Source organism: Osmerus eperlanus, chromosome 25, assembly GCF_963692335.1.
Source record: "Osmerus eperlanus chromosome 25, fOsmEpe2.1, whole genome shotgun sequence".
Lineage (NCBI taxonomy): Eukaryota > Metazoa > Chordata > Actinopteri > Osmeriformes > Osmeridae > Osmerus > Osmerus eperlanus.
Genome location: NC_085042.1, coordinates 3,764,039 through 3,788,371, shown reverse-complemented (window position 1 = coordinate 3,788,371; position 24,333 = coordinate 3,764,039). Strand labels below are relative to the sequence as shown.

Sequence of the window (24,333 nt, the reverse complement as noted above, 5' to 3'; positions counted from 1 at the left end):
ACTGCCAATGCCCTCATTACTTGCCGTACAGTAGAACCCTAGATCAGCTACATTTGAGTCAAACAGGAAGTGTAGAGGGGTCAGAATACTGCTCAGCCCAAGCTAGCTATGGGACCACATGGTCACTCAGTGCGCCAGGCAGGTGAGAGGCTCTGCTAGCACTCTAAGAGGACGGCTGGAGAAGGAACGGACCCAGAAACCCTGAATTCACAGCAGAAGAGAGTGAGGAAAAGAATGCTACAACTGGACAAAGTGTGCATCTTAGTACTGACCAAACGGCATGTTACGATCCACTTTGAAGACACTCATTTTCATCTCTCTGCTGTTATTGTCGAAGCTACACTGCATCTGCTAAAGCTCATTTATAAAGCTAATAAAATACGGATGATCAATCACAGTAAAAACACTGTCAGCAGAGAAATGGACCTGCGTCGTTGAAGGTAGAGTGAATGTCACAACAAACGAAGATAGACATCACACATGACAATTGTGAAACATTTGAACACCTATAAAAATGGATCACTTGTAAATGAATTACAGTAAGTGAATAATTGGTGTTAGGATATGAGGCAATAATCAATACAGTAGATGATGAATTAGCTAAAGGTGTCAAAAAATGAACACGCTTTTTGGCAGTTAGGGGCAGGTAAGAAGGTTCTCCTGGGTGAATTGGCTGTTGGCACAGTGAGTCAGGGTGATGTCACATCTCCACTTCCTGCCAGCGTGCTGTGGCAAGACGATGGCCAATAATGAGCTCCATGTGAGTTTAAGAACAGGCAAGGACCAATCAGAGCAGAGGATGGAGAAGGTGGGCGGTGGCCCCGGAAGCATAGCAGCATGGTCCCAACAAACCAGGATCCTCTCTCTCTCTCTTCAGTCTCTCTTTACCTCGATCGCTCTCGTTCTTGTTCCTCCCGCTCACACCACGGTGCTGACGGAGGGATCTGCTAGGTTGAGCTGTCCAGTTATGTCTGTGGGGTAGGGCTGCAGAGAGGATGTAGGGAAAGAAACACTAAACATGCCTTGTCAACAATACATGCATGCACACATGTCAACATATCTCTCTTCTGTGCTACTGAGCAGCACAGTATGTGATGATGTCACACATGTCAACATATCTCTCTTCTGTGCTACTGAACAGCACAGTATGTGATGATGTCACACATGTCAACATATCTCTCTTCTGTGCTACTGAGCAGCACAGTATGTGATGATGTCACACATGTCAACATATCTCTCTTCTGTGCTACTGAGCAGCACAGTATGTGATGATGTCACACATGTCAACATATCTCTCTTCTGTGCTACTGAGCAGCACAGTATGTGATGATGTCACACATGTCAACATATCTCTCTTCTGTGCTACTGAGCAGCACAGTATGTGATGATGTCACACATGTCAACATATCTCTCTTCTGTGCTACTGAGCAGCACAGTATGTGATGATGTCACACATGTCAACATATCTCTCTTCTGTGCTACTGAGCAGCACAGTATGTGATGATGTCACACATGTCAACATATCTCTCTTCTGTGCTACTGAGCAGCACAGTATGTGATGATGTCACACATGTCAACATATCTCTCTTCTGTGCTACTGAACAGCGCAGTATGTGATGATGTCACACATGTCCTCAGCTGTATCACAGCACTTCTTCCCTTCCACACAGGAATAACTTTGGAATAACTGCTGTTTAGAGACAGAGAAAGACTAACAGAGAGGAGCAGAGAGAGAGACAGAGACAGAGAGACAGAGACAGAGACAGAGACAGAGGAAGACAGAGAGGAGCAGAGAGAGAGAGAGAGACAGAGAGACAGAGACAGCGAGAGAAAGAGACAGAGGGAAACAGAGGAAGACAGAGAGAGAGACACAGATAGAGAGACAGGCAGAGAGAAGGAGAGCAAGCAAGGCTAAAATGCCATAAGGAGAGCAACTGGTCTGGAAGGCACATCAATAAACAGCAGTGTTATAATACCGAGGCGGACCAAGTTGATGAGAGTTCTGTTCTCAGTGATGTGCTGTGTTTGTGACACAATCCCATGTTGCAGCCTGTACCCGCATGTGGATTTATGATTGAATGCTAAATATCTTTTGGCAACCTGCTCGCAGGCTGCCTTGAATTGAGATGGCTAGACCTCCATGGACATCCCTAGAAATATAATTTGAGTTCTTTCATTACCGTATGACAGTTTTTGAAGATACAGGGCTTTAAATGTATGTCAAGTTGTAAATAAAACTAGTCTGTTCCCTATGTTCTGTAGGATTTGTTTTGAGCAACAATATGAATACTTAATGTCTTTTAAGACTGTTCTTGGAGCGCCAGCTTTGTTGCCAAGGAAACCACTTTGTTGCCACAGAAACCACTTCTGTTAAGACACGGTTTTGACCAAATTTGTTGGAGCTCAGCTCATACCGACCCGACTCTTCGAACATGTTCTCCAACAGAAACCACTGCACACTACTACCCTGATGCTGGCGTGTGATGGTGGATGTTGGGACAGTGTGCAAGCACCTTAGGGGTCCAGTCTCTCCCTGAAATGATATGAAACCCAGGATTTAAACCTGTTCAATGACCTCCTGCTTTTGGAAATGCCGAGCCTTTCTTACTAAAATGCCATCATCTAAAGGATGGAGATATGAAAAATTACTCAAGTATATTCTAAAGTAAGAACTCTCTTAAGTGAAAATGATGTCGACTGCACAAAGGACAGTGACCGACAGGACTGCCACAGTTCTGTTCCAAAACCTGTTCCAAAATATCCCAATCAATCCCACCATACTGACAGAGAGAGAGGCAGTGGAATACACAGCATGTAGTAAAAACCAACATTCAAAATCCATTCATATCCATTTATAAGTTAACACTGATATGAAATTAAAAAGATGATCAACAACAAAAATGGGTAGACTTTTATCCCTGAAGGTAACCTGATTAATTTCCCTGATGGTCCTCCAATTGGCTTTATGGAGATTGAATCGGTTTTGACAGATTAAATAGGTTTGTGATGAACACGCCTATCTTCTTCAATCACAATCCTTCATCCTTTATTAGGTAGCTTTATAGCCTTTTCACATGATTGATTCTGATCTTGGAAATCAAACAGCTGATCAACAAAACAGCGGAATAATTGATCATTTAGGCACCTTGTAATACGTTGGTACTTGATTGTTGCAGAATTTTACACAAACTCGTAAAGCAAGCCAACAATATTTAAAATATGTACAGTGTAGATATATATTTTAAATCAGACCCCTTCAAGGCTAGAACATGTCACTTTGCGGCCTCTCATGGTTCAAGACAACACATCATCTACTGTGGTTACTTTCATGTCCTGGTTAAAGCACATAACCCCAGTCTAGTGAGGTGAGCTGTGCCGGTCCAGAGACCAGAGGCTGCAGGGAGAGAGAGAAGGTTAGAGCTGGTCTCCCTGCGCTGTGTTGTTTACCATAATGCTCTCTATGGTGACAGGGATATTGTCAGACAGCAGGAGGGGAGATATGACAGGGACTGGCTGGAGTCACAGACCAGGCTGGGAGAGGGGGGAGGGGAGGGGGGGAAAGAGTACCAAGATGTGAGCCAGCATGAACATAGGAGAAAGACCCCCCCCCCCCCCCCCCCCACCAAACCCATGATACAAAACAGGCCGCTCTGATTCAACCTCCGGCCCTGGTCTAGTTTTGCCGGAAACGTTTTTTGGAAGGACGACTGGATGAAGTGTGGACTGACGGTGGACTGACGAGACAGGGAGGGGATGCCTGAAACGCAGGGTGGAGAGACGCTGAGGACAAGACCTGGGCGAGGAGCAGGAGGACGACGGGAGGAGAGGGTTGACTTAGAGGCAGACAGGGTTAGGGGAGCCTCAGTAAAAAAAAATCTAAGGATAAGAGGGCCATAGGAAGATGGGTAAAGAGATGGATGGAAGAAGGAAGGAGCAGATAAAAAACAGCAGTTGGAGGGGAGGGAGGGAGGGAGGGAGGGAGGGAGGGAGGGAAGGAAGGAAGGAAGGAAGGAGGGAGGGAGGGAGGGAGGGAGGGAGGGAAGGAAGGAAGGAAGGAAGGAAGGAGGGAGGGAGGGAGGGAAGGAGGGGGACCAGGAAAGTGTCATTTATTCATCTCCTTACCGTGTCTCTGGAGGACCTACGCCTCTTGACGCTGGAGCCCAGGTTGGAACTGATGGACCTAAAAGAGTCTTTCTGTCTGGGCTCGGGGTCTGCTCTACCACTTTTCCTATCCTAAAATAAATATATGTACACACAATTATTTCTGTTCTCTAGCCTCTAACCCCACCTGTTTCTACTTAAACAGAACTCATATATCCACTCTCTCTACTTCCATTCTAACAGAATTCATATGGCCATGCAGGGTTGCCAAAATGCTAACATAAGAGTATGGCACCAATAATAAGTATGTCTGTGTGTGTGCTCTTCCTGGCTATATTCTATACTGAAATGGCCTGGTCATGTAGAGTCATGGGCGTAGCTAGTTCAGGCAGGAGACTTGGGCTGCAAGTCACATGATCAGCTGACGTCAGACTCATGCAACTGCAGGTGTGCTAATTGATGCTCGGAGGTCTTCTCCTTAGGGAGAAACACATTCTGCATGCTTTCACAGACCCGGACACACATGCTCACACATCATGCATTGCTATATACCTGCATGTTGTGCAATTGCTGCCACCCTCCACCATTCCCAGCTCCTACATGCTGTCTTTTGGTACAGTTCCTACAGGACATTGCTAATGCCCTGCAATGCAACTTTCTATTGGGAAATTGTCTCCAGCTATGGTCTGCATCTTTCTGCATCACCAGCCATCTCTAGAGCAGAGGACCCCTCTGAAATTGCGGGTTTAGGTTGTTTAGATTATCGGTGCTGACTTGTAGGCCTCTGTGAAGCCTTGTGACATTTCTTGCTAAAAGGTCAATACTCCTTGTCAATACTCCGGATCTATATCCTATGCTCCCTGCCTTGTTATTCTATGTACTTGTGCTATGCTAGCTGCTCCAAGACAGTGAGTTTTTTTTTTTTGTCAAACCCTTTTCATTGATGTCAATGGTAGAGTGTCTTGACTGAAGTAACAATCATGGTCATTTTACTTCTCATATCAAAGGAAAAAAAGCTACATGATAACACAATCATAACAGGAAAGAATAACAATGCAAATATAGTGGAGGGGGAAGCTGGGGTTCAATGATGGGTCAGATCATGATAAAAGATGGACAAACGAACCAACCAGCAACCAGTCGATGTTATACAAGAGGGAGGGTGAAACAGTCTTTCTCCCAGGGGGGATGGGGGGAGAGGGGGATGGGGGGATGGGGGGAAAGGGGGATGGGGGGGGACCTGCAGCTGGAACATGCAGAGTGCTGGAACCAAAAGAGAGACATGTGTGACACATGTCTGTGGGATGGGTGTTGTGACCACCAGGCCTAACAGGCCGTCGCCATTTTCATCGCCTGCATGATACCCTGCATGATACCCTGCATGATACCCTGCATGATCCCCTGCATGATCCCCTGCATGATCCCCTGCATGATACCCTGCATAATACCCTGCATGATCCCCTGCATGATCCCCTGCATGATACCCTGCATGATACCCTGCATGATCCCCTGCATGATACCCTGCATGATCCCCTGCATGATACCCTGCATGATACCCTGCATGATCCCCTGCATGATACCCTGCACAATCACAGACCGTCGTGGTAACCGTGTCGTGTGCGACCTTTGACACCTGAAACAGTTGCACACGAGGCAGCAGTAGGAAGCTGTGTTGAGGACTACAAGGTTTGGACGTCTCGATACGGATGGATTTCATTGGACGCCGTATGGTTGGAGGATGCCCACGGAACATCTGTACAGAGCTTTGAGGCTGGGTGGAATTCCCTTTCTTTGCTTTCTATTATAACATCGCGCCTTTCTGAATCAACACAGTACTTATACAGTAGAAGCATTAGTAAGGGCACAATGGAAGGGCTTGATCAGTTATTCTAGAACGTAGCAATAATTATCGTCTCCTCTGGGGATCTTGTAGAGGACATCTTAGCCACCTCCATAACCCTGTTCTTTTTGTGTCATCCCCCTACACAGCACACACACACACACACACAAACACAAAACACAAAGCAGGGAGACTTCCGTGCTCAGAGGCTGGCAGTGTTTGAAATGTTAATTGCGATGTACAGGATGTGAATACAACACGAGCACTGCCTCCACCCCAGCGTCCTATTTCGGTCTCTCCTACAAACACCAGCTGACGCTTCTGTACAGCTGTTCAGAGACTTCTGGCATTTGTGGTTTGTCACCAGACCGGAGACAAGCAGCCTGTGTCCTCTTCTAGGGTGTTAGATCGTTATTGGCAATGAAAGTAAGCATATTGGATGCGACAGTACAGAAATTGGCATTGATAAAAAGAAGGGTGTCAACGCAAAGAAAGGATAAATGTCTAAATGTGATGATTCACCATTTTCATGCCACCTGACTAGATTGGCGAGTTTTGAAAGATCGGTTCTCTGATTGGTGAGGCCGTGGAGTCGAATGGACAACAGAGTTTAGCCCCTTTCAACTTTCTACATTTGGATTTGTGCAGATCGCATTGAAACGTGTTGTGCAAAATGTGAAGGATTAGAAGCAAAAATGTGTGAAATATTAATCAAATATATGTTTAGGAGGTGTTGTTTTGTAACCTCACCCATGACCTCTGAGCACATTTTTTCAATATCGTTCAGTAACATGTAAACTTTCTAATAGAATTGTGTAATGAACTAATACCAACTTGTTACAAGGTAACTTCATCATTTGATACCGTTTCTACCAGATCTCATAAGCATACTGATATTTACTAAGAAATCTGGAATCTGTTTTGGAATTAAAAGGCGAAGGTCTTGTAGGCGAAAGACGACAAATTATATTTTAGGGTCTGGATGTCTTCTAAAAACATATACAAATCATTCACCAACATGTTACCAGCGCGCAGTCTCCAAACCTTTTCAGGATTGTATTTAGTCTATTCAGTTTTTAGTAAAGAAATAAATCAAAACACATTAGGCATACATAATGTGTCAAAATCCGCGTGTCAGAATTTGTCGCTGTCGCAAGCGGAAGAACAAGAGGTCAACGTATGTATGTGTGTAGGAGAGATGCCAGGCACCCCCCAGGGTCAGAGGTCAACCGTGCCTTATCTTTAAATAACCTGAGAGTGAGGTCAGAGTTCAGGGGTCGTACCTGCAGGTTTTTCCTCCAGACGTTGACCGCAGCAAAGGCCAGCTGCATCTGCTTCCGACGGGCATCCTTGTGTCGTTTGTAGGCAATCTCAATGAAGATCAGGAAGATCCCTGCCACGATGCCCCCGGCAACCAGCATGAACACACCTAGAGAAAGGGAGAGGGTTACACGGATTATTTACTCAAAAAAATATAACGACTAGTTATATTTTAGTTATATATATTATATTGCCAGTTTGATTCCTGGCCGTGCCAAATGACGTTGTGTCCTTGGGCAAGGCACTTCACCCTACTTGCCTCGGGGGAATGCCCCTGTACTTACTGTAAGTCGCTCTGGATAAGAGCGTCTGCTAAATGATTAAATGTAAATGTAAATGACTAGGATTGTCAGAAGGGCTGTGGCTGACAGCAGAGGCAGGTGAAGACTTTGTTACTCACCAGCCATGTTTTCAAACGTAAGTGTTGCCGGGGCGTTGCTTCTGGAGTCACACTCCTGGTACCTGACCCAGGTCTTGTCTAGGTCTTCCATAAATCCATTCTCATGGAAACTGGAGGGATCAGGTGCATGTGCATGACAATTTGGCACATTTAGACAGTCATGATTGAATCTGATTGGATTAGAATCCTAATTAACCGAGTATAATGTTCAAAATGTTTTATTGTAAACCCCACTCTAGTATTTATAAATTGCAATTACAAAATGATCACACGTTTTGCATTAATGAACCTATGTGTCTGTTCCACCTGAACAGCCAGGGTGGGGGTTCAGGGGTAGGGGTAGGGGTACCTGAGAATGGACAGGATGGGGGTTCAGGGGGTGGGGTAGGGGTACCTGAGAATGGACAGGGTGGGGGTTCAGGGGGTGGGGTAGGGGTACCTGAGAATGGACAGCGACACGTTCTGCTTCCAGGGACTGTCCTTCCTCATACCGATGCCAAAGCCAGAACGGAAGAACAGCTCTCCTGTGGTCACCAGGTCACACTTCTGGGACGCCTCAAACTCCAACACGGCACTGTCCCAGATGAACGCATGCAGCAGGCTGCGGGACATGAAGGGAGAGAGTTTGGGGGAATGAGGGGAAATCGCTTCACTCAGTGATGTGTGTACTGAAAGTACCACAACAAGGCTGTAATCAAGGATGGAGCAACAGAGGTGCTTGGAGAGGGTTGTGGCCTCCTACACTGCCAACCTGGCAACCCCACAAGCATGACCACACACCACCAACGCACACACCAACACACACACCACCACCACCCCCCCACCCCCACCACACACACACACACCAACGCACACACCAACAACACACACCACCACACCCCCACCACACACACACACACACACACACGTACTTGTCTCGTACGGCCTGGATGGCCTCGGCGGCAGACTCGTAGTTGTGCTTCTCCATGTGGCGGTACATGGTGCTGAGTTCTACCTGCCGCCGGAAGTAGATGTCCACCGAGCTCTGCTTCACTGTGGCGTAGATGAACTTGTCTGATGGGTTACGCAGCTAGACGCAGGAGACGGGAGACACGGTTACTAACCTTTCAACACCAGTGCCAGTCTGTGTGTGTGTGTGTGTGTGTGTGTGTGTACTGACCCTGGGGTCGTTGATGCCGGTGATGCGCTCCTCAGGCCGGTCCAGCACCAGGAAGGCTGCCAGGTTGGCAGTGTAGGATGCCACTATGATCATGGCAAACCCAGCCCACACCATACCTAAGATTCTTGCTGAGAAACTCCGGGGTGCTCCTATACAAGCACACACACACACATACAAACACACATATAAATAAAGAGCCAATCCTCTTACTGTAATCTAGTTTATACACACATCTCAGGCATTATGGCTGTTTTGAGAGACTACTCTGCCCTCTATGATTTAACTTGTCTTGCCCAGCAGGGAATGGACATTTTATACATATATTACATAGCAGTAAAGGAGTCAGGTGGCTAAGCGGTTAGGGAATCGGGCTAGTAATGAGGTTGCCGGTTCGATTCCCCGCCGTGCACTTCACCCTACTTGCCTCAGGGGAATGTCCCTGTACTTACTGTAAGTCGCTCTGGATAAGAGCGTCTGCTAAATGACTAAATGTCTACATGTAGTAAAGGACTGTGCCTTTTTTACAACTCTTATTTTACTGTAGCAAAACGCCTTTTTAGCTTTATTTACGTAAGTCCATGTGGTCAACTCAAGCCGTCAACTCAAGCAGTACACCACTGAATCACACACATCACACCTTGGAAACATTTTGTTGCATACTTACGAATAAACATGAATAGATAGAATTGAGAAACCCTTTGTCCTAATGAGTCACCTAAATAGCAACTTGTACTACTACTAAATACAAACTAGAGTTGCTGTGCTTGTCTTTGCCGTGCAGCCTTTGGAGGCTGTGTCCATCCTTCGTTCTTTGTTGCATGTGTGAGTTTGAACCGCGGCAGGCTCAGGGATCAGAACTGCACAGGCTGCGTACCTTCTCCTATCCCGGAGTTGAGCAGCACTCCCCATGAAAACCACATCGCAGAGGAGAGGGTGAGGGCATCTTCTTCTTCTTCTTCACTGTTCACTTTAAACCTTCCAAATGGGCTACAGGGAAGGACAGAGCGAGATAGCAGAAGGTACAGGAGCGAGAGAGAGAGAGAGAGAGAGAGAGAGAGAGAGAGAGAGAGAGAGAGAGAGAGTGTGTGAGAGAGAAAACACAAACGAGAGATAACCTTGATTTGAGATATTTGGTTCAAATTGTGTGTCCATATGTTGTCCTTATGTCCAAACCACCTTGCTTGCTTGTTTACCTGAACCGGTCTAATAGGTAGAGCATCACCGCCACCACATGGACCGACAGACCCACCAGCAACCACAGTGTGCTCTGAAACGGCTGCATGAAGGAATCCAGAGTGCTGCGAGGGATTTCCTAAAAACAGAGAGTCAGAGACCGTGGTGTGAGTGCATGCACTCTTTTACAAACACACATCCAGCTTTCAGACATACATAAAGACAAACACACACACAAACTGATAAATGCACAGGGGGGTGGATATAATTCAGTGTTTAGAGGCACTTGGCTGTGGATCAAGTGGTTACAGGATCAAATCCTCTATTACTGTAAATGAATACATCACAGTCAGTGACACATCCTTTTACTACCCTAAGGTTCATCCTCTGGGGTATTGTAGCGGGCTGAGAATCTTGGCACTACTGTCTGTGAGCTGTGGCCCCAGGCCAGGCAGAGAGGGGGACGACTGCACAGCTGCATGGTGTTCACAACCAAAGAGTTCAAGCCCCAGAGAGAGTGGACGCTGAGTGGGTGAATGTGTGCTCGTTTGACGCCTGTCACGTACCTTCTTGACCAGGATGGTGAGGCCCTGGTACTTGAACGGCTTGGAAAACTCAATGTACTGAGCGCGCTCGTTGTTGATGGTGAGAGGAGCCACGATCATGTCGGCCAGGCCTCCTAGCAGCTCCCCCATCATCCCGTTCCACTCCTTCTTGTTGCTGTTGTTGACCTGGCCAAGGGAACCGGGGAGGGAGGGAAGGAGGAGGGGGGAGAGAGACGGAGGGAGGGGAGGGGAGGGGGGGGGGAGAGACGGAGGGAGGGTGAGGGTGGGGAAGAGAGACGGAGGGAGGGGGAGGGTGGGGGGGGAGAGAGACGGAGGGAGGGGGAGGGTGGGGGGGGGAAGAGAGACGGAGGGAGGGGGAGGGGAGGGGGGGGGGGAGAGAGACGGAGGGAGGGGGAGGGGAGGGGGGGGGAGAAAGACGGAGGGAGGGGGAGAGTGGGGGGGGGGAAGAGAGACGGAGGGAGGGGGAGGGGAGGGGGGGGGGGGAGAGAGACGGAGGGAGGGGGAGGGGAGGGGGGGGGAGAAAGACGGAGGGAGGGGGAGAGTGGGGGGGGGAAGAGAGACGGAGGGAGGGGGAGGGGAGGGGGGGGGGGAGAGAGATGGAGGGAGGGGGAGGGGAGGGGGGGGGGGAGAGAGACGGAGGGAGGGGGAGGGGAGGGAGAAAGACGGAGGGAGGGGGAGAGTGGGGGGGAAGGGAGTGGGAGAAAAGAGAAAGGGGGGGGATGGGGGAGAGAGGAACAGGAATGGGATGTTGGGGGAGGGAGAGAGGTATTAAAGGGATGAGAGGAAGACTTTTAACCCACTTGGAAAGGGGATGAAACCATACTGGAAAGGAGCCCAGAAGCAATAGAAACTTCTTAGCTGTCTCTACAATGTTGGAGTCTTGGTGTGTCATACTCACACGTTCCTGGGTCCCAAACTTCCCATCAGCCACCAGGTGAACCTCGTAGGTGAAGTTCATGGTATTGGCCAGCCTGATCAGCAGATCAATGCAGAAACCGTAGCAACACTGTGGAACGATAGGCTGGCCTGGAACCCAAACGAAACATCAGAACCCACATAATGTGTGTGTGTGTCATAGTGGGGGTAGTCAGTGGGGGTCCTAGCACATTCGGCGCCCCGGGCAAGGTTTACCCCTGACGCACTACTTTTCTATGCCAGCAGAGGGCGCCAAACACAAAAACTTCTGAAAATGCCACCCCCTCTCTTCATTCCGCCCCGGGCGGCTGCCCGGTTCGTCCATGCCTAGAACCGCTACTGGGGTTAGGGCAGTCTATCCCAAAGCTTTTTGAATGGGTTCGGTGTGAATTATTGTATTGTTGTGTATGTATTTAATTTCGTGCACAGGGATCCTTTTTTCAATATGTTTCCAAAAATGTTGGTTAATAATACTATAAGGTGTATGTGTGCATATTAGTGTATGTGTGTGTGTGCATGTGTGCATATTTGTGTATGCGTGTGTCTGTGTCCATGGGTGCGCATGTGTGTGTATGTGTGTGTCCATGTGTGCGTATGTGTGTGTACGTCTGTGTGTGCCTGTGTGGGAACAAGCCGCACCTGGGATGGTTCCATTGGGCCCGTTACACATGACTTTATTCATGGTGACTCCGTTGACGGCCTTCTCCTCCTTGCAGGTTCCGTCAGGCTTGGTGGCCTGGACGTACACAAACGGCTCCTGGTGGATGGTCACGATCTGGGAGACCGAGGAACACACAAAAAGAGGCACTAACGTTCAAAAAAAAAATATGTTTCAAGGAGGACTTCCGTAAAGACTCCATCTGTCTACTATATTCGTGATCGTTATTTTTGCAGTTTAAATGTTTTTCTTTACTACAGTCATTTAAGGGTGTTGCCATGGGTTGTACAAGTCTTCATCATTGTATCAAATTGCTTCAACAATGTAGCTTATTGATTAGTGCATCTATATAGAAGTATCTGTATTTACAATGTGAACTGATGTGCCACGGGGCTTTGCCATTAGTTGTGACATGGCAAAAATGTTAGAAATAGAAAGGGTTGAGACCAGTGGCGATTTTATACTCTTTTTAGGGGTGCTCAAGCACACCTAAATTTCATCTCAGCACCCCTAAAAAATATAATAATAATAAATAAATAAAACATGTATTATTATGAATTATTATTATTATCTTAAATAAGGTGTTAAAACAATGTTTATTTATTGCTGACACATCATTATCGTTTCATTCGATGCTGGTAGTTCATGAAGAAAGGGACTTTCTTTGTTTTGTCATTCATTTAGTCATTTAGCAGATGCTCTTATCCAGAGTGTTATTCATTCATTCAATATTTTGCATAATAATAAATACATGTATTAATTGTTATCCAGTGAATTTAGTGATTTATTAGCAAGGGGATTTAACACTTTTGCAAGGCACTGTATTCATGTCACATTCTCATTGGGGGCTGAGCCCCCCTAAAGGTCTGATCTTAGAATCGCCCCTGGTTGAGACCCTAATTTTCAGAGTCTAAGCATTCTACCTCCCCCTTCAGGCAACATTTGTAGCTACACTCATCGCATCACATCGCAAAAGAGGGGAACATCTGTTAGCACGAGCACATCCTGGTGCTCTGACCTTCAGCCTGGTGGACATCTGGTATCCTCTGGGCTTCTCGGTCTCTCCCCCAGGCCAGATTATCTTCCTTTGGTTGTTCATCACCACCTAGAGAGACAACACAAACGCAAAGAGACCATGTCAGACAATGTCTTCAGGGCCAATTTTCAATGGCAATGTCGATCAATCAAAATCCTCTTTGAAATTGACTTTTCTACATGGATCCTGTTGATACATTCACATTTGGCAGACTATCAGAAGCATGAGCTAGTTGGCTTGCTAAATGGAAGCAGAAATGCTCTGAGGTCCCAAGCTGACAAACGTGATGATGTCACAGATGCTTACTGATGGCATCAGGTTAAGAGCACTCCTTCAAACCCTAAACATTTGCTGCAATTCATGAGTTCATGTTTGATGTCTGTGTGTGTATTGTAGTATCTGTAATGAGTATTATGTTTCATGTCTATGTGTGTATTGTAGTATTTGTAATGAGTATTATGCATGTCTATTTGTGTATTGTAGTATTTGTAATGAGTATTATGCCTGTCTGTGTGTATTTTAGTATCTGTAATGAGTATTATGCATGTCTTTGTTCTAGCAGGGGTTGGTCTGGCATCTGGTCGGCACCACACAAGGTAACAAAAGAGAACTTGATTGGCCACAGCTGGTTTAAAAACATTGCAGGGTTGATATAAAGGGCAAGCGATTGGGTCCCCCATTTACACCGTTGTAAACCGAAACCATGGAAACACGTCACGTATGTACCTGCGTTCCGTTGAACACGCCCACTTGCACCATGCGAGTCTTGTGGTAGTTGAGGATGCTGTAAGTGGCAAAGCGACGATCTCCGTCGTCGTTGAACTCGATCCTTCCTGTCAGGCCGTCTGGATACTTTGCCGACATCAGCACTCTGAAAGGGAGCAACATTGTCAATGTCAGGATCGAGGGGCTGGTAAATGACACTACTAGTAAGTGACAATATGATTGGCTGGTAATTCTATTCAGATGTTATCAGACACATTTGCCACTCCACAAGCAGGCAGGCAACATTTGAATGTTTTGGATATGCCTAAGTACGACATGGTGACTTTTAGGTCAGAGATATGGAAGTGGTTGGACATAGTTCACATCCATGTTTATTTCAGCCTAACCTTCCAAATACATAGATGATTAAGATTTCTGCAATGAAGTAAACATGGACACACACACAATACAGACAAGAACACTGACATTTGATAAAGAGTTGAAACCACAGAATGTATCATTTCTTTCATTCAGTACTACAGTAAGGTGAATATTGGCGTGAACATGACGTTTTATGCATCAAAATGTTTTTAACATGGAAAGCAGTGTCAGTTACTAGGTGCTGTGCCTGTGAAATTGATCAAATATTCACGTGAGTATATGATTCACAAAGGTTTATTGTTCGATGATACCGAACAGGCATCACAGCCACCAAACACTTTCAGGTAAATACAATCAAATGACAAAACAGTTTTTATCCTTATTCCATTCTATCAATCAAATCCGATCACTAAAAACACCCCACACAAAAGGATAACTGGGCCGAACACGGTTCAAACACACATACAGCACCACACACAAGGTGTTGGTTGTGGTCCTGACCGTTTGAAGAGTGGGCCGGTCCTCCAGATGTTGGTGTTGCCCACGCAGCCTCGCGGCGGCTCCGTGATGTTCTCCTTCTCAAACAGCTCCTGGAGGGACTGCGCCACGACCGCCACGGCGTCCGTGATGTGAGCCGACTCGTTCTTCCCGTTGATCAGCTGGAGCCCCAGCAGGCCTGGCAACCCACACCACAGCAGAGCGTTCAGATTAAGATGGCGGAGCGCTCGCTTGCGCGATCACCGCCGGTGCCAACTCTATGACTGGGGTGACGGAACAAAACGATTTTGAAGGTCGAGACCACAGATAACTGGTGCGTCATTTATGCTTGCGGATGTTAGCAACACTTGGAAATCTTAGTTAAAAAGGCACCTTCGGTAGTCCCTTTGAGAGAACCCTAAAGTGTTATTTTGGGTTCCTGGGAGAAGAATTAGGGATGTGGTTCTCGTTGGGACTACTCGGAATTCGAAAGGGGTTCTTGTAAGGTACCATACATATTTTTTCTGTGTCTACAGTGAACACCTAAGGACAGGTCCTGGGTTAGGGAAGCTGGACAGCAGACAGGATTAGGAAAGCCAAGCCAGACAGAAGTTAGGACACATGGACTTGTGTAACAGCAGAGGCAGGACAGAGAAAATGCAGTAGAAGCTTACCCTGGTGGGCCAGATACACTTCAACTGGGTGGAGGGGGAGAGCAGTACCAAACACTTTGCCTACTAACCCCTCAAAATGAGTGTCCACACGGGGTCTCATTTTAATTTGAACTCAAACCAAAGCGGATTACCCCCACAACACGTTTAAGCCACTGACTGTCTACTGAAAGAAAGGACGGCACAGCACTAAAATGACACAAACACAGATGTTAGGACATTTAGGCACACATGTACAATGAGAGAAAAAACACTTGTTTAAAACCTTTAAACATAAAAGAGACAATGTTTAAATTTTCAAACGGTAAAATGCGTTACAGAAAAACACGTTGCGGACACAGATTTTGCAGATGAAGATCAAAAAACGGGAGAATAATAACCCGGCAAGATGGCCAGCACAACCAATCTGGCACAGAGTCTGTGAACGAGGGAGAGGGGATCGGGGAGGGAGCAAGAGAGCGAGAGAGGGAGGGAGGGGGGTGGAGGACAACTACGTACCATCTGGGGCCTCGCTCAGAGCTTTACCAGACATCTCCCTCTCTCCGACCAGCCACACGTAACCAGAGCCTGTCATGTTCAGCTGCCTCGCGGCCTTGTACACGGCTGCGGCCTCGTCCTCGCTAAAGGCACACACACACACACATACACACACACCATAGACACACACAAACACATATACACACACACACCATAGACACACACACACACAGAGACACACAGACATACACACCAACACAGACACACATACACACACACACACACACACACACACACACACCACACACACACATACACACCATAGACACACACAAACACAGACACACGCACGCACCACACACAGACACACACACAGACAGTCAAACCAGAAGAGAATCAAATCAGCACTTCAGTAGAGGAGGGGCAGACAGGACAGGTGCCCTACCTGTGGGGCAGTGTTTTGGAGGAGGGAAAGCAAGGACATTAGGATGTACCTGGCAGAGAGGATGATGACCCGCGCCTCCAGGTCCCTGGCCTCCAGCAGCAGAGATGTCAGGTTGGTCTCTGGGCTGAACAGGAGAACTTTCTCTGCCTGTGGTTGGTTAGGGGATATCATCAGCCCTGTGGAAAACCCAGCCACCCAGCCCTGGACCATGCCCCACTCAGCCCCACGCCCCCTCACAGCAACATAGCTGAGAGGCGGGAAAAATAGGGACAAAAAAGATTTCCAAGGTTATCTAAAAGAAAAAAATTGAAGCTGGGAAGAAGGGGAAAATTTGGTGCATGCAAAAAGGGTTATCAGGCTCCAATAGGGACGTGCATGTTATAGGAAGAAGAGCAGGGGGAGGAAGAGGAGGAGGAACTGCAAATCAAACAAGGGGTGGACTATAAAGAAAGGGTGCTGGTGGAGATGAATGTTTCTTTCCCAAAGGAAGAGGAGCAGGAAGGGGGAGAAGGAGGTGATGCTGCAGAACGTTCGGAGGTATCATCTGGTTAGTGGCGATCTCACACGGCCAGATCTCCACAGGATCGCTCCAAAAGAAAAGACTTGCAATCTCCTTGATTTGAACAACATGCAACCCTGGACACAAACATTTGAACTGAGGTTGATAAGAAAGAGGTGGGGGGTGGGGGGGGCGTTTATTTTGCTAAAAGGAGGAGACTAAAAACCCATTCTCGATTGAAATCATAAAAAGAAGAGGTAAAAAAGACGTGCCACCAGGATAAGGGTATCTCTGGAAATCGGTTGGTTGACTGTTTTGATTGGTTGCTATTGGCTACGGTCTGAGGTTTGTGGGCGGCGTGCATTGACCATGCAAGTATACCTTAGGTCCTCGCTTGTTGTCATAGGACAGTTGGTCGAGGTTTTCATAGTTCCTGTTTTTAGTCTGATGAGTAATGTGCACAGAGAAAATATGCAGACACAGAAGAATATTATAAACAATTAAAAATGATGTGCAGTAAAGCATTCCAACAGATCTACACTTTTCTGCTTCAAATTGGGATTTCCAACTCTGGAGCTTCGCAAAACATCACAGGGGCGGGTGCTGTGCAAGTTATCTGACACACCGATTGGTGGAATGGCTGGCTGCTTGATCAGCTGACTGACTGACTCGCTGCTCGAGAGAGCAGGAGTTGGCTGGCTGATTGGCTGTTTCTGTCTGTTACCTGTACCATGACGTTCAAAATCCTGACAGGCTGGTTTGATTGTAAAATGTATATTATAGAACCTGATGTCTTAATCTGCTTGTATTTATGACATCAAGACCTAAAAACAACTTGTTCAATATGTTGGTTTATCTAGACGCTTTCCAACGGACCTAAATCCAACATTCTATTCTGTCTCAGCAAACCTTTCATGTAAGCATATATTCCATAATGAGTGTATAAACTGTGATAAGAGAAATAAAACAATTTACAGCAGCACCAGACCATTTAACTTAATTGACATTTCATAATCAACCAAATCCAATGTCACGTGAAAATAATTCTAAACATATGGCCATAAAAAGTTGAATAAGAAATTATTTCTTAATGTTCTTCTCATCAAAATTCTGTATCTGAGACTTATCTTTATATAAAAACTGTCTTTTAATATCACCCAAACTAACAGACTAAAAATGTTTACCAAAATCACATTTTCATCTATACATTCACAACCTATTTCTCTATGTTTCTCATTTCATTAGTCTTAAATGCTGAACGACTTCTGAGTTGGGTTCAATCTAGCATGTCGACACAGCCATGACTGCAGGGTAAATTCCTCCATTGGGGATGGACCAATGCCGTGGTCTACTCGGACCGTGAACAACTTGGAACAAGCATTGCGGTTCCCTACACTCCTGGCACTTGCAGTACTACCACGTCTCATTCAAAAGCAATGAATCAGTCCGGCCCATTTGTATTTTGAATGGCACACACACACAATCTACACATGAAAGTCTCAATGATTTCAATCCTTGAAACGAATCGAAATGGATCAAACACGTTGCATTAATAGGAGATCCTTGCGTTCACCTGGATTGGTTAGACCACTTCATGGAGAGTGTGCTCCTAAGGGTTTTTACACTTAATCTATACTTTAGTAGTAGTGTAGTGATCAGGCAAAATATGGTCCATGATATACAACATTCTTTACAAATATTACTTAGCAGATCCGTACACTGTGCAGTATACACAGAAGGATTGTCTAAAGATAAATATCCATTTTAAATATCCATTTTAGATTTTAGAACATGTTGAAACAATGACGCACGAGAGAGACGATTCTAAACTCGAGCGAATTTAAACACTACGAAATGGCGTACCAAACATCACTCTTGCGTGATGACATTAAAATGATATTGATGAATCGAACTGAGCTCGTCTGTTGGTGAATGCACCTAGCTCCTTAGCCGTTAGCTAACATCACCCGGTTGCCTCATCCAGCACTCCTGCAACTCTCTCTTTCATCTCATCTCCTGCTGCAGCCTAGTTCTGACCACCCCCTCCCCATCTCTCTGAGGGTCTCCTGAAGAACACAGAGCCTGTAGGTTGAGAAACAGACCCTTCATTATGTATGGGCCTTCGAAACTTGCAGTAGAGGTGCAGTGAGTGGGCTGAGGAGCTGAAAGTCGTGAATCATCGCCTTAAGATATCTAACATGATACGAATGTCAGCATCATTTATTTCAACTAGACTTTTCAACCGATCAATAAGAACTGGCAAGTTTGGCTTTCATAACCTTATGAAACCAGATCTCGAATGCAATAAACTCAAATGTGACCTCTGATGTGATGTGGAAAGTGAATCAGAACGGGGCATTTCTGACAGCGGAGCCGTCACAACCTGGATAAAGAGCCTGCCCAATCAGGACCTACCTGTGGCTGTGGATCACAACACGTGACCGATCAAACCCTTACCTATCCAAACCAATTCGAACCTGATCTAATTAGAACCTGGTCCAAGTACATTGGTAGCTGTCAGATGTTTTGCAGAGCACCAGGTTAGGGTCCCGCCTTGCGCTGTAGTTGTGGATAGACACACAATCTAACTATGGGCAAAAGAACGTGGAATGAGCAGAAGAGTTTTTGCCAGGTGGACAGTTAATGAAGCAGCTAAGGTCTCTGGCATAAATCAAGTTTGCCAAGATGGGGAGAGGTGACTGAAGCTTGCGCAAATAAAAAAAACGGGATCACTCGCAGTACAAACAGTACAGGACTTGGTGGTTCTGAGTAGTACAGGTTAGACACACAGACAGCGCTGCACATACCGATTGATGAACTGACACCAAAAATAACAACAGACAAGGTACAAGGTCGTCGGGGGGGGGGGGGGGGGAGGGGGTCTCCGTCTTGTCTCACCTTGGTCTCTCTCTCTTCCAGGAGCGTCTCCAGCTTTTTCTGGGCGGCCCGCCCCTCGTGGTCGTCGCTCACGATGAGGATGATGTGGTTCCAGCGGAACTCGCGCATCATGTCGAACCACACCTGGGCCTGGTGGGAGTAGGGCGGGACTGTGCGTAGGAAGGACAGGTGGATGCTCTGGAGCAGGTGGGAAGGGGGGGGGGGAGTGGAGAGGTCAGAAGAGAAGAGGGGGAAAAGGTGTAGAAGGAAGAGGAATACGAATAGGAGGGATTGGAGCCGTGCCTGGTAACATACGGATCGTTCCTGGGCCCTAACCGCCGTAATAGGGATACAATTATACTAATCCGACACATGAAGTCCTGCTGTGCATTCTAAATGCACTATTTGCATGACACTTTGGATAAAAGCGTCTGCGAATTTAGTCCAACGTAAACGTGAGTGTGAGGATGACTCGCGACATTGTGATCATCTCAAAATCTCGGAATATGATGCCGATGACACGGACGATGAGGATGTCGATGTCGGTGAATGAAACGGATGATGATGATGATGAAGAGGATGGCCTCGGCCTACTTTGTCAGAGTAGATGGACATGCGCGTGGTGAGCCCGACCACGGGGATGCGGTAGAAGCCGGCGGTGTAGGAGACTGGCGTTGGGGTCAGATGGTCGTTGGACTGGGGCGGATGGCTCACTAGGATAGCATACACCTGCAGGGAGACAGGAGACATCCTTACTGGACGACGGGGTTACACACCTAGCAATACAGACATCATTTGGCTAGATCCTTCGTATTGGAATTGTTTGCATTGCTATTATTATTTTCTGCCATTATGCTAAATAATCCCAAAACATGGTCCATTTATTCTATAAAGAGTATATTTCTGTGAACAAAAATGGTGAAAGATGAAATTGGGTGTACATCAAATTTCTTAAAAGGAGCAAAAATGGTAGAATAGGCAATGCAAACTCTATTAAGAAAAATCACCTGATTACCTCATGATTCCCAAATCAGGAAAAATATTTGTTAAAAAACAATGGATCATTCACAATTTGCCCATCACAAGAAGGGAGATGTGAGTAAATGCTAGAATAGCTAAGACTGCTATCAAATGTATTCAGGTGTTCAGGTACGTGATGTGGTCAGTGTTCTCACTTTTGAATCAATCAAATATCCGACCCGTTAATGTAAATAGCAGTATCACCGGGACCAGGAATGAATAACCTCACAAATTATATATATTACATATTTACATATTTTTCTGATCATCACTGGGGACTATGTAAGCCCTGTCCATGCATGCCCCTTGATTATAACCTTTTCTCAGCACCCCTGAATACACACATGCATGTAAGCAGAGAGACACAGTCCTCAATGACTTCTCACCACTGGCATTCTACGCCCTGCTGCCACAGTGGTGACTGGGCTATAATCTTCCTCCCATCACTGTATCCATGCTGCTCTAAACAGCAACAAAGCAGCTGTCAGCCCATTTGCCTGGCGCCATGTTGGCCTAATTTTCCTTTGAAAAGGAAAGCCGAGAAACAAATCTCCTACGAAGCTTCAAGATGCTAATATAGACCTGCCATCACCTTTACGGTAAGTTATCAACAGGCCCGGTCTGATACAGCACTTCACCACCATATCAGACTGAATGTTTCAGCTTGTTTGACCCCCCCATCAAACACCAAACGACCATTGTGTTAAATCATAGCTGTGGTTTAATGTAATCCTCTGACGTGGAATCCTATCAGAGATCAGTTTCCAGTCTTGAAGGGTTTAGAACCAGTTTGAGCCTACTGTTTCTTTTTTTCTTTTTTTAAGGAGGGTCTATTTAATATCAAATCAAATCATTTGTGATTTGTAAAGCCTTTTTACAAGCAATGTCACACGGGGCTTTACATACCCTTGTAGAACTGCACCTAAACCAGCCTAAAACTAACCTAATGGATTACAACAATGGATGGACTACACTAACAGATTTTGATAAAAACATATCGTGTTCCATGTGCAAGCATACCATGAGCAAGATCTATTCATGAATAAGGACAGTTCTGAAATTGAAGGACATATTGTAAATAGGGGTTTCATTTTTACTCTTGTGGGTATGGCTACAAGCCAAATAGGAGTTGAAGCCATCATTTTCAGACAATAAACTAATTTAAAAATATTCTGTAAAATGATGATAAAAGGCTCTTTAGGTCGGAAACAAAATTATGCAATATAGAACCAATTGTAATAACAGCTGCCCTCTAACACGTCAAGGCTCCAAATTGTTTTCTTGCCTGATCTAAAAATGGTTCTACACAGAACCAGTCGAAGAAGGGCTCTAATAAAATTGTCAGTGGGTTTCATCTTTTACTGTGGGTTCTTATAGCATCTTTTCATTTTGTACACTTTTCTGCTTTTATAATCACTGGTTCTATTCAACAAGCCAAATAATAATATAAAAAAAAAACAAATAAAATGTTTGCCTACATGACGTTGTTAATTCTCACAATATTCGCAATCGGCTATAGATCACTCTCATTACATGAATCAAGCCAAATCATGTTCTCTCTTATCCCTCTCCCCTGTGATGCCCTCCCCCCTCCTCTCCTCCTTTCCCTCCCAATGAGCAGCGTTGTAAACACTAGTAGACTCAGAGAGTCATAATACTGGGGCACTGTCTCTGTAAAGAGACGGTGGCGCTGTGGTCCGACGTTACCTGGTTTGAGATGAGGTCCTCGCAGACTGAGAGGGCCATCTGAATGGCGTTGGGTTTGTGAGTAACAGAGATGGCGTTCAGCTTGAACTTATCCTTCCCATACAGTGTGTTGGCCTGGGCGACTGCCTCTTTGAACCCTTGTTCGAACCTTTTCTGGCTCAGAACCGCTCCGATGTTGACAATCTTCGGCTCACAACCGCCGCGGGCGCAGGAGCAGGAGATGAAAATGCCAAGGAGAAATAAAAAACGCATGGTTGTACTGGTCCCAAACTGAATAGTTAACCTACTGTTGATCAGTTGTGTGTCGTAGACACATCTCGTTTACATAGCGTAGGACTCCACGTACTCCACAACCTGCGAGTGATACCAGCGTATTGCAGTTATGAATAAAGTCTATTGATGAATGTGCATCAGGCTGTTGTCGCTTTCAAAATGACCTTTCTTCATCACCTGCACCACAAAAAAAAAAAAAGATTTAAAAAGAGAGCAACGGTTTGGATGATGGTACCCTGTTGATATTATTAGATCATTGCAAAATGACTCAATTATGAATTATTAATAGATTAATTCGTTGTCTCCAATCTTGCATTGCTTTATTCCTCTTGGTCTTGCATGTCTGCTTAAATCCTATAGTCACGAATCCGACTTATATTCTGGTCTGCCGAAGGTCCAATGACCTGATGCACAGCGCGAGCGGCTGTCCTTGGTCCTGAAATTGTGAGCGCGCAACCTGCACGAGCGTTTTTGCGATATGACCGAATGCAAAAAAAAGAACTATGCCAGATAGTGTTTCTGAATTGAAATGTGAGTTAATAACGCAGGCTATGTTCAGTCATCGTGCTTGACTAATACACGTAGGCAATGCAATGACAGATGCATACTTCTGCATGTGGATTAGAAGGATTCTTAGGCATGAAAACATTTCATGATTCATGTTTACTCTGATAAAGTATGTGTGGTGCATCATGTGTATTATCAATGCAATGTCGATGATAGATCTAGGCTACAAGGTCTATCGATCTTTACTGATGAGACACACAACAGGAATATCTTATTCATTTAAAGTAGAAATACTATTTTCAAATACTGTGCAAGCCGTGGGGCACCATGGACGTCGATTTAAAATAGTGAATAGAATCTCAGTAAATTACCATAGTCGTGGGCTATTGCACGGAAATTCATCTAGACTCCGGGTTACCAAGGAAACAAACATAGGCTATATGGCTGGTGATGTGCAGGCTCATCCCCCCTCGCGAGGGAGCAATAATTTACGAACAGGTCTGGAAGAAGAAACGGTGGGAAGGAGACATGCATTTGCCGAAGATAGAGAGAAATATATTGCGTCTTCTGTTTTTAAATCGGTAATTAAAGATAGCTGGTTAAACACGATGTTACATACTCAAATTAATGGTGCAACCATAAGGGGAAATATATGATGTGGTGGTATCTTCTGGTTTATCAATGTTTATAGGTTATGAGTTTGAAACTCATTTTTACTGTTTGGATCCATTTAATATTCTAGAGTTGACTTGAATTTGTAGGATTCCATATTAGAACGCAGAACAAGTACAGTGCAGAATATCATTACCTGTGTTCACAACGATGTTTTTGTAGGACATTGTTGTTCTGTGAAAGTGAACAGTCAGTGAACCACACACATACACACACACACACACACACACACACACACACACACACACACACACACACACGCACGCACACACACACAGACACACACACACACACACACACACACACACACACACACACACACACACACAGTGGCCACCACTCCTGGTGTCCTGGCCTGTTCTCTTTCCAGGGCAGAGTGCCTCGCTGTTGTTTCCACTTGATTATCCTTCTGGATGGGCTTTCTGTGCCGACAAACCGGTCAGTCACTCCAGAT

At 45.7% G+C, this 24,333-nt stretch overlaps 1 protein-coding gene across 2 annotated transcripts; it reads right to left on the bottom strand.

Moving 5' to 3' along the window:
- Nucleotides 1-662: 662 nt before the first annotated feature.
- On the bottom strand, nucleotides 663-23,137 carry LOC134011950 (glutamate receptor ionotropic, NMDA 1-like). Of its 2 annotated transcripts, XM_062451516.1 has the most exons (20): nucleotides 22,428-23,137; nucleotides 20,295-20,429; nucleotides 19,722-19,898; nucleotides 17,205-17,267; nucleotides 16,374-16,471; nucleotides 15,901-16,022; nucleotides 14,756-14,930; nucleotides 13,895-14,039; nucleotides 13,151-13,237; nucleotides 12,114-12,249; nucleotides 11,458-11,585; nucleotides 10,560-10,724; nucleotides 10,014-10,132; nucleotides 9,695-9,807; nucleotides 8,821-8,969; nucleotides 8,573-8,730; nucleotides 8,101-8,262; nucleotides 7,662-7,771; nucleotides 7,225-7,370; nucleotides 663-984 (listed from the first exon to the last, which is right to left on the bottom strand). In XM_062451516.1, exons 1-20 carry the CDS (start codon nucleotides 22,677-22,679, stop codon nucleotides 919-921), a joined length of 2,706 nt encoding a protein of 901 aa, XP_062307500.1. In that variant the 5' UTR covers nucleotides 22,680-23,137; the 3' UTR covers nucleotides 663-918. The 2 variants fall into 2 exon arrangements, with proteins under 2 accessions (XP_062307500.1, XP_062307502.1); XM_062451518.1 differs by lacking the exon at nucleotides 17,205-17,267.
- Nucleotides 23,138-24,333: the final 1,196 nt, after the last annotated feature.

Excerpts from the sequence above, each read along its gene's own strand:
- LOC134011950 (XM_062451516.1), bottom strand. The coding sequence starts at position 22,679 with ATGCGTTTTTTATTTCTCCTTGGCATTTTCATCTCCTGCTCCTGCGCC. Across the intron at positions 16,472-17,204 it reads ACAACAAGCGAGGACCTAAG|GCAGAGAAAGTTCTCCTGTT; the intron begins GTATACTTGCAT and ends AACCAACCACAG. Across the intron at positions 14,931-15,900 it reads TCTGAGCGAGGCCCCAGATG|GCCTGCTGGGGCTCCAGCTG; the intron begins GTACGTAGTTGT and ends GTGGGTTGCCAG.